The sequence below is a fragment of the Crocuta crocuta genome, unplaced genomic scaffold (assembly GCF_008692635.1).
Source record: "Crocuta crocuta isolate KB4526 unplaced genomic scaffold, BGI_CrCroc_1.0 scaffold687, whole genome shotgun sequence".
NCBI classification, from domain to species: Eukaryota; Metazoa; Chordata; class Mammalia; order Carnivora; family Hyaenidae; genus Crocuta; species Crocuta crocuta.
This window is the reverse complement of record NW_027530182.1, coordinates 767,922-782,610: the sequence shown is the minus strand read 5'-3', so window position 1 is coordinate 782,610 and position 14,689 is coordinate 767,922. Positions and strand designations below refer to the sequence as shown.

General features: G+C 36.5%; 1 protein-coding gene across 6 annotated transcripts in view; it reads left to right on the top strand.

Annotated features, from left to right (window-relative positions):
* Positions 1–14,689, top strand: part of FREM1 (FRAS1 related extracellular matrix 1) — a 167,629-nt gene that overhangs the window by 83,171 nt on the left and 69,769 nt on the right. For all 6 annotated transcript variants that reach the window (XM_077765043.1, XM_077765041.1, XM_077765042.1 and 3 more), the window contains exons 19-20: positions 7,106–7,302; positions 11,018–11,240. In XM_077765043.1, coding sequence (XP_077621169.1) covers positions 7,106–7,302; positions 11,018–11,240 — 420 coding nt within the window. The remainder of the gene's footprint in view (positions 1–7,105; positions 7,303–11,017; positions 11,241–14,689) is intronic.

Genomic DNA, 14,689 nt, shown 5'->3' with positions numbered 1-14,689 from the left:
TACATTAGACCAAATGAAGCCAATAGACATAGTCAGTGTATTCCATCCAACCAAAGCAGCAATGGAACATTCTAATCTCAAACACACATGGAACATTTTCCAGAATAGATCATCTGATGTGTCATAAAACAAGTCTTAGAAAATTTTAAAAGATTAAAGTTCTACAAAGTATCTTTTCTGACCATAATGGTAGGAAATTAAAATCAGTAACAGAAGTAAAACTAGAAAATTCACAAATATATGTAAATTAAGACACTCCAAACAACCAATGGTTCAAGTATAAAATTTTTTAAAAATCCTGGGGTGAGTGGGTGGCTCAGTCAGTTAACCATCTGACTCTTGATTTTAGCTCAGCTTGTGATCTCACGGTTTCATGAACTCAAGTTCATGTTGTCAAGTCCCACAACAAATTCTGAGCACTGACTGTGCAGAACCTACTTGGGATTCTTTCTCTCTGCCCCTCCCCGACTTGTGCTGTTTCTGTCTCTAAATAAATAAATAAATAAATAAATAAATAGAAGAAAAAGTAAAAATAGAAAATCTTAGGATTTCTCATCACAAGGAAAATTTTTTCCTTTTTTTCTTTCTTTTTAAAAAATTTTTTTTTATTTTTAAGTAATCTCTACACCCTAAGTGGGGCTCAAACTTACAATCCCAGGATCAAGAGGCTCATGCTCTACCAACTGAGACAGGCAGGTGCCCCTTTTCCGTTCTTTCTTTCTTTCTTTCTTTCTTTCTTTCTTTCTTTCTTTCTTCCTTCCTTCCTTCCTTCCTTCCTTCCTTTCTTTCTTTCTTTCTTTCTTTCATGTTTTTTATTTATTTTTGAGAGAGAGATAGAGGCAGCATGAGAAAGGAGAGGGAGACACAGAATCTGAAGCAGGCTCCAGGCTCTGAGCTAGCTGTCAGCACAGAGCCCGACACAGGGCTCAAACCCACGAACCATGAGATCATGACCTGAGCCAAAGTTGGACACTTAACCGACTGAGCCACCCAGGCACCCCTCCTTTCTTTTAAAACTGTATCTATATGAAGAGATGAATGTTAGCTGAACCTATTGAGGTAATCATTTCACAATATATGCAAATCAAACCATCATTAAATTTACATCTTAAATTTACAGAGATGTATGTCAATTATTTTCAATAAAACTGGGAATAAAGAAATTTTAAAAATTTGTGGAAACACAACATACCTAAATATATGAGGCAGCAAAGGCAGTGCAAAGAGGAAAATTTATAGTGATAAGTGCCTACATTAAAAAAATTATCTCAAACTATGTAACCTTATAAATCAAGGAACTAGAAAAACAAGAACAAAAGAATCCCAATTAGCAAAATGGAGATAGCAAAGATAACAGTAGAAATAAACGAAATAGAGACTAGAAAACCATAGAAACAATAGGTTAATAAAACTAGGATATTGTCTTTTAAAAAGATAAAGTTGGCAAACCTTTACCTAGACTTGCCATGAAAAAGAGAAGACTCAAAATCTGAAATGAAAGAAGAGATATTACAATGGATACCACAGTTATACAGAGGATCAGAAAAGACTACTATGAATAACCATACATCAACAAATTAGACAATCTGAAAGAAATGGATAAATTCCTAGAAACATGCAACTTACCAAATCTCAGTCATGAAGAACTAGAAACCCTAAATAGGCCTATAACAGGTAAGGAGATTTATCAGTAATCCAAACCCTCCTAAGAAAGAAAAGTCCAGGAACAGATGTCTTTACAGGTTCTATCAAACTTTTAAAGAAGAATTAGCATTATATCTTCCCAAACTCTTGCAAAAAATTGAATAGGAAGAAAAACTCCCAAACTCATTTTATAAGATGAGCATTGCCCTGATACCAAAGCCAGGTAAGGATACTATAAGAAAACCATAGACCAATATCCCTGAAGAATGTAGATGCAGAAATTCACCAGAAAATATTAACAAACTGAATTCAATAGTACATTAAAAGGATCATATTCCATGATCAAGTGGGAATATACCTGGGATGCAAGGATGGTCAACATATGCAAATCAATAAATGTGATACACCAAATTGATAGAAAGACTAAAATTCTATGATCATCTCTATAGATACAGAAAAAGCATTTGACAAAATTCAATAATGTTTATGATTAAAAACTATCAACAAATTTAGTATAGGTGTATCCCCCCTGTAGTAGAGGTCATATATGATGAACTCACAAGTAGCATCATACTCAACAGTAAAAGGTTAAAAGCTTTCTTTACAAAAAGATGAGGACAAAAGTAAGTATGCCCACTTTTACCATTCCTATGCAACATAGTACTTAAAGTCTTAGTCAGAGTAATTAGGCAAGAAAACAGAAATAAAACTTATCCACATAAGAAGTAAATTGTCTTCTTTTGCAGACTACATGATATTATATGTAGAAATTACTAAAGATTTTTCCAAGGGGTGCTTGGGTGACTCAGTCAGTTAAGCGTCTGACTCTTGACTTAGGCTCAGGTCATGATCTTGCAGTTAGTGGGTTAGAGCCCCACGTCGGGCTCTGCACTGACAGTGCAGAGCCTGCTTGATATTGTCTATCTCTCTCTCTCTCTCTCTCTCTTTCTCTCTGTTTCTGTCTCTCCCATTCTCTTGCATGTGTGCTATCTGTCTGACTCTCTCAAAAATGAATAAAATTTAAAATTTTTTTAAAATTTCACCAAAACACTATTAGAACAAGTCAACAAAATAAGTAAAGTTTTAGGATACAAAATCAACATTAAAAAATCAGTTGTATATCTATATACCAATGATGAACTATCTGAAAAAGAAAACAATTTCATTTACAATAGCACTGAAAACAGTGAAATACTTAAGAATAAAATTAACCAAGGAAGTGAAAAATTTATATGCCCAAACTATAAGACATAGAATTGATGTCTTGAAAGAAGAAACTGAAGAAGACATAAGCAAATGGAAAGATATATACAAGGATCAAAAGTGTTAATGTTGTTAAAATGTCCATTACTACCCAAAGCCATCTATAGATTTAAGGCGATCACCATCAAAATTTAAGTAGCATTTTTCACAGAAATAGAACAAACAGTCCTAAAATTTCTCTGGAAGCACAAAAGACCTTGAATTGCCAAAGCAGTCTTGAGAAAGAACAAAGTTGGAGGCATCATGTTTTTGAATTTCAAAGTATATTGCAAAGCTATAGCGATCAAAACAGTATTGTGTCAAAACAGTATGGCATGAAAACAGACACATAGATCAATAAAATAGAACAAAAGAGCTCAGAAGTATGTCCATACATATATGATCATTTAATTTATAACAAAGGAACCAAGAATATACATTGGGAAAAGGACAATAAAAGGTGTTGAGAACACTAGGCAGCCTCATGCAAAAGAATGAAAATGGGTGAAAAAAAGAACTCCAAATACATTAAAGACTTGGATGTAACATTTCAAATCATAAAACTCCTAGTAGGAAACATAGGTGGTAAGCTCTTGACTTTGGTCTTGGCAGTGTTTTTTTGCATTTGACACAAATGCAAAAATCAAAAAGTAAGACTACATCAAACTAAAAAGCTTCTGCAGAAGAAATAACCAACACAATGGAAAGGCAACCTGCAGGATGGGAGGAAATATTTTTGAACCATATATCTGATAAGGGATTAATATCTAAAATGTGTAAAGTACTCAGTGATACAACTCAGCAGCAAAGAAGTCCAAACAATCTGATTTAAAAATGGACAGAAGGTGGCACAAAAACAGACACAGAGACCAATGGAACAGAATAGAGAGCTCAGAACTGGACCCACAAATGTATGGCCAACTAATCTTTGAAAAGTGTGAAAGGGTATCCAATGGAAAACAGACAGCCACTTTAACAGATGGTGCTGGGAGAACTGGACAGCAACATGCAGAAGAATGAAACTAGATCACTTTCTCACACCATACACAAAAACAAACTCAAAATGGATAAAAGACCTGAATGTGAGACAGGAAACCATCAAAACCCTAGAGGAGAAAGCAGGAAACAACCTCCTTGACCTCAACTGCAGCAATTTCTTACTTGACACATCCCCAAAGGCAAGGGAATCAAGAGCAAAAATGAACTATTGGGACCTCATCAAGATAAAAAGCTTCTGCACGGCAAGGGAAACAAAAATAAAACTAATAGGCAACAGACAGAATGGGAAAAGATAGTTGCAAATGACATATCAAATAAAGGGCTAGTAGCCAAAATCTATAAGGAACTCACCACCCTCCACATCTGAAAAACAAATAGTCCAGTGAAGAAGAAATGGGCAGAAGACATGAACAGACACTTCTTCAAAGAGGACATCCAGATAGCCAACAGACACATGAAATGATGCTCAGCATCCCTCATCATCAGGGAAATGCAGATCAAAACCACACTGAGATACCACCTCACACCAGTCAGAGTGGCTAAAATGAACAAATCAGGAGACGATAGATGCTGGCAAGGATGTGGAGAAACGGGCACCCTCCTACACTGTTGGTGGGAATGTAAACTGGTGCAGCCCCTCTGTAAAACAGTGTGGAGGTTCCTCAAAAAATTAACAACAGAACTCCCCTATGATCTAGGAATAGCACTGCTCAGAATTTACCCAAGGGATACAGGAGTGCTGATGCATAGGGGCACATGGACCCCAATGTTCATAGCAGCACTTTCAACAATAGCCATATCGTGGAAAAAGCCTAAGTGTCCATCAACTGACAAATGGATCAAGAAGATATGGTTCATCTATACAATGGAATTCTACATGGCAATGAGAAAGAGTGAAATCTGGCCATTTGTAGCATGGATGGAACTTGAGGGGTTATGCTGAGCGAAATAAGTCAGGCAGAGAAAGACAGATACCATATGCTTTCACTTATAGGAGGATTAGGAGAAACTTAATGGAGGACCATGGGGGAGGAGAAGGGGTAAAATAGTTGGGGAGAGGGAGGGAGGCAAACCATGAGAGACTCTTGAATGCTGAGAACAAACTGAGGGCTGATGGGGGTGGGGGAGAGGGGAAGGGGGGTGAAGGGCATGGAGGACGGCACTTGTTGGGATGAGCACTGGGTGTTATATGGAATCCAACTTGACAATAAACTATGAAAGAAAAAAGAATGGACAGAAGACTTGAACAGACCTTTCTCCAAAGAAGACCATGAAAATGGCCAACAGGTACATGAAAGGTGCTTGACATCACCCATCACTAGGGAAATTCCAGTCTAAACCACAATGAGCTGTCACTTCCCACCTGTAAGAATAGCTAGAGGTAACAAATGCTGGTGAGGATGTGGAGAAAAGGTAACCCTTGGGCACAGTTAGTGCGGATGCAAATTGTATAGCTACTGTGGAAATTCTTCACAAAATTAAAAATTGAAGTGCTATACGATACAGCAATTCCACTTCTAGGTATATATTCAGAGGAAATGAAAACAGGATATCAAAGAGATATCTATATTCTGATGTTCATTGCACCATTATTCTCAATAGCCAAGATGGAAACAACTTACATGTTTGTTGATAGATGAATGGATAAAGCAAATGTGATACAAATACATAATAGAATATTATTCAACCATGACAAGAAGGAAATCCTGCCATTTAAGAAAATATATGGACTTTGAGAGCATTCTGCTGAGTGAAATACACTAGAGAAAGACAAATACCATATGATCTCACTTGCATGTGTAATCCGAAACAGTTGTACTCGTAGAAACAGAGTAGAATAGGGGCTGAGGAGTGGGACACGAGGAGAGATGTTGGTTGAAGGGTACAAACTTTCAGGTATAAAATGAATAATTTCTAGGGTTCTAAGGTGCAGCATGGTGACTATAGTTAATACTGTATCGTACACTTGAACGTTGATTTAAAAGTGAAGCTTAATGTTCTCGCTACAACAATGAAATTGTAATCACATGAAGTGAATGATGTGTTAACAGACATTATTGTGGTAACATTTTACAATATATGTGTGCATCAGATCATCACATGGTAAAGCAAACTTATAGTGTTATATGTCAATTGTATCTCAATAAAGTTGGGGGGGAAAGGTTTATTGCACTAAAGGTATGCATTTGGCCTGTGACTTAATGCTTAACATAGAGCATTAAGCATTTTCTCTTTTGTTTTAAGGCGGTGTCAAAATACCCAAAGAACAAGTCAAGTAATTCCACTCAGTCTAACTTGTTGCTTAATATGTATGTCAAGTAGGCAGATGATTGATTAACTCTTGTTTTGCTTTTATATGAAAGAGATAGTCTCTTTTTCTGGACTATCCTCCTCTTTTTTTTCAATTTATTAATTTTTTTGAAAGAGAGAGAGTGTGTGAGTGAGCAAGGGGAGACAGAGAGAGAGAGAGAGAGAAAGAGAGAGAATCTCACAAGGAACAGAGAGAGAAGAAAAGAAAGAATCCTGAAGTGGGGCTCGAGCTCACCCAAAGTGGGGATCAAGCTCATGAACCATGAGACCATGACCTGAGCTAAGGTCAGAGGCTTAATCAACTAAGACCAAGATAAGTCTCTTTCTTATCCAAGCATAGTAAGAACTGTTTATAGGAGCAGTGTTTTCTTTTATTAAAATTTTTAAAAATTTATTTATTCATTTATTTTTGAGAGAGCACGATCAGAGAAGGAACAGAGAGTGGGCGACATAGAACCTGAAGCAGGCTCCAGGCTCTGAGCTGTCAGCACAGAGCCCGATGAGGGGCTTGAACCCACAGACCACAAGATCATGAGCTGGAGTCGGATGCTTAACCAACTGAGCCACCCAGGTGCTCCCAGGGGCAGTGGTTTTAATCAGGGGAAGGTCTCTCTTGCATTCATTCTAACCATATGAAGAATAGTCATGATGTCCCTACATATCCTGGTTGGCAGTTATCATCCGTCTGTTCTCCATGCAAATTTTAATTCTTCCTTATAATTAATGCTATCTATTGTTATTTTGATGGCTGACAGACATTAAAGCAGCCCCTGATAGCTGATTCTTAGGTCAACTGCAGTGATTTCTTACTTGCTTCTCTTTGAAATAAGCTGTTGTGTTAAGGATTAAGGATCAGTAGCTTGAAAAAAAAGCTTTTCTAATTTATCTGCTCCATGTTGATGTGCTCTAGCTTCGTTCCAGTGGGAAGACATGAAGGCTTCGCACATTAACTATGTGCAATCCAGGCACTTGAGGATGGAACCGACAGCTGACCAGTTCATGGTGTACGTCACCGATGGGAAGCACCGCTCCTTGGAGATACCATTTTACATTACAATCAACCCCACAAATGACGAAGCTCCTGACTTTGTAGTGCAGAATATTACTGTAAGAAAGATACCAGAATTTTCCATTTCTTTTTTTATCATTTTCTGATTTTATTTTCCCCAGCTCATTTCCATTGGTCCAGGTGTACTTACTCCATTAAGTTGATTAGAAATGGGGACAACACTAACCTATATCATATAATGCAATTACTTGAAAAATATTGTTCTAATAATAATGATGGTAATGATAATAATAATTGCTACCATGTAGAACTGCATGGATGCGATTATAGTTGCATGTATATAGGATGGAGTTCTTACTAGGTTGTAGGTACTACTTCAAGTCCTTTACATATGTTCATTTTGGATACTCACAATAGGCTTTAGGGTGACAGTATTGTTATTGCTATTGAGTAACTGAAAAAATGAGGCATAGAGTGGTTAGCTTAGTGCCCCGAGATCCCAGGACTTGGAATTAAGTGGCACATAGGGAGTGATACACAGGAAATTTGCACCCAGACAATTTGATTCCATAGCATATGTCCTCTTAACTAATGCTATAATGACAAGAACTTTTAATTTACATATATTAAGCCATCTTTTTATAGAACTATTTATAAAGACACATGAAATTTAAAAAATGCAATTTGAAGTATGCTTTTTATGCAGTTTAAAAAATATTTTATGTGATAATATTTATTAGTTTTATTTAAAAATTCAGATATGTAGTTAAAGTAGCCATGATATCACTCCTGTTGTCTTTAAAAACATAATAATAAAACTATGTAGTTATACAAGTTAGAATATTGATAAATGTACACAATGAAATATGACAGTCTCTCTCTTCAACAGCCCCTACCCAAAGCCATTCCCCATTAACCACATTTTTAGTAATCCCTCAAAAATAATTTGTGCACGTGCCAGTGATGTGTGTGTATGTGTATATGTATGTATATATAATATATGTGCAATTTTTAATTATATTTTACTTATAAATCAGGGATCATATTATACTTACAAGTCTCTACTTTTTTAAAAAAGACCTACTTATGTATGTTGGAAATCTTTTCATATCAGCATATAATCTTTTAGAACAATTCTATTGCTTACATATGATTATTTAATTCAGATATACATATAGCAAATCTTGATTAAATGGATGAGCACAGGCTTTGAAATAAGAGGAACTTGAGTGTTGCTGTTTACTAGTTGTAGGGTCCCTGATAAGTTATTTCTCTTTATTCTTCTGTTTCCTTATTTGCAAAATGTACATCAAATACTTAAGGGGTAGCCATGATAATTAAGGTGGTCAGGCACATACTAGACCCTTAGTAAACAGGTGCCATTTGTATTATTGTTGTTATGTTTGTCATCTTTTTTTCAGAAATTTCCCAAAGCAATATGATCTATTTTGAAACCATTATCTAGCCTTTTTTGTCATTACAAATTATCAAATTCTGAATAATAAAGTCTTTATTTGATAAGAACTTTCTACTGACTCTTAATGGTATATGAGAGCCACCTGACAATGAGATTTAATAATCAGCTCCTGCCCTTTCTCTTCTGTTGGCGCATAGATTTCTCTGGAAAGTACTTCAGTAATTATGAGAGATAGGAAAAATTCTGTAAATGATTCCTTCTGTACTTACCTCTGTTGTTTTATACCTATCTAGGGTTAGAGTTTCTGAAATAATTAAGCCACTGGGAAATCGTCCCTTGCTCTTCTACAAAAATAATCATGCTTCTTACCTGTGCACTCCTTAGAGTATTTGTTACTCTTCAACGGTGAAGAGTTACAAATATGAAGCTCCACATGGTATTGGCAAAGCTGGCTTTCAGCTTCAAGTGATTTTTAAAAATAGTCATATTTATTTTGCTTCCTTGTAGAAAGGTATTTATCTTGTAGACAGTCAGGCATCATCAAGTTGGGATGCAACTTGCAAAAAAATGAGGTTTTAGTTTAAGATATTATAGTCCATTTCAAACTGCTCTACTAGAAGCTTCTGCACTTTGCGTATGTTAATCTAAAACTTTTATTTATAATCTCAGTAAATGAAATGTACAAAAAAGAATCCCAGATGTCTTCAATGGAATTTTTAGGTCATGTCATAATTTACCATTTTATAAATAAGAAGGGTTGCCATATAGTAAGTCTAACACTCTTAAGCTTTATAAAGAAGGGTGAAAGAACATATTTTAGGTTGTTTTATTAAAATTCTTGGAGAAAAACACAAGTTACCATCAAGGATAATTTCATAAGTATATCATTGCACATTAAATTATAATGCCATCTGAGTCCTTAATAGGTAAGTCCAGGGTGCCCAGGTGGCTCAGTCAGTTGAGTGTCCAACTCTTGATTTTGGCTCAGGGCATAATCCCAGGATCAAGGGATCAAGCCCCACACTGGGCCCCACACTGGGCTCCACACTGAGCATGGAGCCTGCTTGAGATTCTCCCTCTCTCTTTTTCTCTCTCTTTCTGCCCCTCTCCCCTGCTCTTTCTCTAAAATAATAAAACAAAATAAAATAAAAAATGTAAAGCCAGATGCAAGAAAATAAGCATCATTTTAGTCCAAGTATCAGAATGGCAAGTGATTCTTCTTCATACAAGTACAGTAGGGACTTGTGACAGGAAAGCTCTCTCGGTAAGAGAGGCTGAAGAGAAAGGACATTTTTACAAATCTAAACCACAAGTATCCTTCATGGCTAACATGTCCAGCCAGGCATGAAGACATTCCTAGCCTCCTCCACCCTTTTACACTTCTTGTTTATCCATATTTAGTGGCACCAGATATTTTCTTCCTTGCAATATAATTAGTGATGGACAGACCTTCACAGTCTCATCTGCCTTTGATTCTTTAGAATATTCATATTCCCCACAGCATGAGGCCCAGTGCATTGCAAATTCTCAATAAGCACCTGTTAAATGTATACATTCTTATTATTTATTTCTTGCTTTATTTCAAAATAGGAAATAAATATTTCTTTGTTCTCTTTATTCTCACTGTGGGAAAAAGATCAAGACAGCTAAGTACCAGGCCAGGTTCTAAATGGCTGGATCCTACCTGAAATGAAAAACATTCAGTTCTCTTTGTGCTTAAAGAATTATTAAACCTGAATTGGGGGATGGGGGCAGGGGAGGGAGTTCAGGAAAATTGGAGGCGTGAGGACTGGGGAGAGCGAGGGCCCGGAAATAAAATCAATACCCTTATGCTTCCAGAAGCATTCTTTTCGATTGCTGTTGATTGCAGTTGAAATACAGAAGGTCTTCCTGCAATGACAAAAATTAGAAACACAAAACACCCCCCAGTGTGAATAGCTGATATTTGTACCATTTCTCAAGTGGAAACATAAGAATGGTGAAAGCAACGAGGTCTAGGAAGCTAAAATAACAAATTATGATCTGAAGGTGAAGGGTCTACACTTACTTTTACAACTGAACTCTGTAAATTCCAAAAAGCAAACATTCCTTTGATTGCTTTTTCCCTGACCTTTGAATTATGGGAGAAAAAGTGTGTGTGTGTGTGTGTGTGTATCCTCTGTCCTTTAAGGATATGAATAAAATGCTTTGAAGCTTTCAGTGAAAACCAGAGAAGGATTAATAAATGTATTCTTTTCTTCTCAAGTCATGTTAAACCAGCCATTTCTTTTTAGGACTCATTACACAACAATTTCATAGAAAATATGCAATAGGGTAAAAATTAGTTCTTTTGAGCAATTTGCTAAAAGACAAATTTTATTTCTACACAGCTGACTGTCTGACTTGTTTTCGTTTAGGTGTGTGAGGGTCAGAGGAAAGAGCTGGATACCTCTATCATCAATGCTGCCGATCTAGACGTTCCCAAGGACCCCTTGCTACTCAGTGTCACCCATAAACCACGCCATGGCCTCCTCATCAACGGGGTGCTTAGCAAAGACTTTCCTCAAAATAAGCAGCCTGTCAACCCCAGCCAGAGGCATGAACTTATTCACAGCTTTTCCTTGGAACTTCTCGAGAACGGTATATCACGTTCCATTTCTTTTCATTTGTTCTTGATGATTTAATAATTTAGCCCAGAAAAGATAATAATCACTCACAGAAATAGGAAGTGAAGAAATGGTATTCAACCGAATTCATTTATCCCTCAAGGGTTTTCTCTGGGCTCTGGATTAATGTAGGGCAGGAAACCTCGGCTAGAGATAGTGGGTAGTTGAAAAGGAAATAATATGTCTCCTTTCACTTTGGGAGCATCAATAAAAATGATACTTGTGATTTTGGGTATTTTAGCTCCAACTTTTTCATGTCGTAATAAAAAATTCCTTTTTAAAACTACTGAGATCATGGACCTAAATTTGAAGAGATGTGTCTGCCAAAATTTCTGTTTGAAACGAATATAGAACCACATATAATAACTCATTATTCTCCGTGGAGATAATTTGTTCTGTAAGGAAATGACACTTTGGAATAGCAGCCTGAATTATTTTTTAATTGCTCTTTCTAAAAAATCAATTTTATCCCATTTTCCGAATATAAACACACTTCTGAATATTGGAGTAAGGATGGTTCTAGAATCACTGCCCATTCTCACTCTGCTTCCTGCCTTCACATATTGCTTCCCCAACCTGAACGCCCTTTGCTGGGCCTTCAGAACTGGGTTACCTCCGACCTCCCCGTGGGGAACCCCCTCCAGGATTCCTAACCAGTCCCTCCCTCTGCTGGTTTCATCTCCGGGCAGGTTCAACAGTCTATTCTCTCTGAATTTTTCCTTTCCCAACCAGGATAAGTGCTCGGCCCCCAGGTTTATTTTGCAATAGTTTTTCAATATCATACCACGTTTTAATTTGAAAAGCTAATTCCTCTATTTCTTAGTTTCTATCAATTGCAAAGAACTCATGGTGCTTAAATTGATCATAGGACCTAGTCAATAACCATGTGTTAATACCATAATACAATATGTTATGACAACATTTTTTTTTCAAATTTAAGACAAAGGAAAAGAAGTGATAATTCAAATTTTGCTCTCAAGGAAGTCTGTTTTCTAATTAGGGCCAATGTTATTATTTATTCTATTCTTAGGTTAAATAAGTAGGCAAGTTGTGGAAAGTTGGCACTTAACACAATGAGTGTGAAGCAAAAATAAAAATGGTTTACATGAATTAATACTTCGGTTAAAAGTATGGTGACCTCAGAGATTAGATTTTCATCTTTATTTTATTTCTGATTCATTCAGGGCTACATTTTGTCTAAACTTTAATATATTCTCACAGACATCCCTACCCCAAACATACAGAATTTATAAAACTGCTACCGCATTATGTAATTTGGGTTTTTTCTTATCAATTATAAGAAGTTTCTTAGTTTTTACTTATTATTTTTAAAGCCCTTTGGCTTTTTATTTTCTTTAATTAAAATTAAAAAAATAATGTTTATTTTGAGAGAGAGAGGGGAGGAGAGAGAAACAGTGTGAGCAGGGGTGAGGTAGAGATGGGGAGGGTGAGAGAAAATCCCAAACAGACTTGGTACTTGAGTGCAGAGCCCCATGTGGAGTTCTAGCTCACCAACTGTCACATCATGACCTGAGCAGAAAAAAAGAGTTGGACACTTAACTGGATGGGCCATCCAGGTGCTCCTAAATTTCTTCCTTTTCAAATGTTAATTGAAAAACATAGTTGTGATAACTCAGCTTTTCACTGTATGGATGTACTGTACTCTAATTTTATACAACTATCTTCTGTTTCTAAATGTTCACAGAGCTTTTCATTTCTTGACTTTACAAATTACACATAAACATATCTTATGTATATTTTATAACATTAATCTTAGTCCACATCTCTTAGAATTTTTTTGCATAAATTTTTATAATGAGATTATTTGGTAAAAAGAAGTGAGCATTTATAATACTTTCAGGGAAAAAATTGCTATTGCATGATGCACATGAGCATGCCTATTTTCCGAATCAAGAATGAATAGTTTTAAAAACTTGTGCGAATTTGGTAGTTGATAACAGTCTCTTATTGTCATCTTTATTTGATATTTTCAGATTATAAGTAAGATTTGCCATAGTTTCATGTTTGTTGACATATATGTTTCACCTTTGGGAAACTGCTTGATAATGTCCTTTGCCCATTTTTCCATTGACTTATATTAACTTATAAAAGATCATTAAATATTTGATGTTTCATACTTTTGTCACATCTTACAGATAAGTTTTTCTAGATTTTATTTGACTTTTAATTCATGTTTCTAAAGTACAGAACCACAAATTGTAAGTAGCAAAATTTATCATTGTTTTTCTTTACATTTTCTTTCTTTTGTTTTTGTATTAGGAAGACCTTCTGCATTCAGAAATAAGATATTTACTTGTAGGGGTTCTTGGGTGGCTCAGTCAGCTAAGCATCTGACTCGTGATTTGGGCTTGGGTCATGATCTCATGGGTTCATGAGTTCAAGCCCCACAGCGGGCTCCATGCTGGCAGTGCAGAGCCTGCTTAGGATTCTCTCTCTCTCCCTCTCCTTGCCCCTCCCCTGCTCTCTCTCTCTCTCACTTTCTCTGTCTCTCAAAAAAAAAAAAAAACCTTAAAAAATGTCTGAAAAAGCTATTTACTTGTATTGTCTTCCAAAAATTTTTCTAACATTTATTTAAGACAGAGAGAGACAGAGAGAGACAGAGCATGAGTGGGGGAGGAACAGAGAGAGAGGGAAATAGAATCTGAAGCAGGCTCCAGGCTCTGAGCTGTCAGCACAGAACCCAATGCAGGGCTCGAACTCACGAACCATAAGATCATGACCTGAGCCGAAGTTGGATGCTTATCCGACTGAGCCACCCAGGTGCCCCATTGTCTTCCAAATATTTGATATTCTACTTGTTAAAAATATCAATTTAATTTTATTTATTTTTCTTTCTTAGATAGTTTATTGTCAAGTTGGTTTCCATATAAAACCCAGTGCTCATCCCAACTGTGTCCTCCCCCATGTCCATCACCTCCCTTCCCCTCTACCCCACTCCCATCGGCCCTCAGTTTGTTCTCAGCATTCAAGAGTCTCTCATGGTTTGCCTCCCTCCCTCTCCCCAACTATTTTCCCCCTTCTCCCACATTGTCCTCCGTTAAGTTCCTCCTAATCCATGTGCAAACATATGGTATTTTTCCTTCTCTGCTTGACTTATTTTGCTCAGCATAACACCCTCTAGCTCTATCCATGTTGCTACAAATGGCCAGATTTCATTCTTTCTCATTGCCATGCAGAATTCCATTGTATAGATAAACCACATCTTCTTGATCCATTCATCAGTTGATGAACACTTAGGATCTTTCCATGTTTTGGCTATTGTTGAGAGTACTGCTATGAACATTGGGGTACATGTGCCCCTATGCATCAGCACTCCTGTATCCCTTGGGTAAATTCCTAGTAGTGCTATTGCTGGGTCATAGGGGAGTTCTATTGTTAATTTTTGAGGAACCTCCATACTGT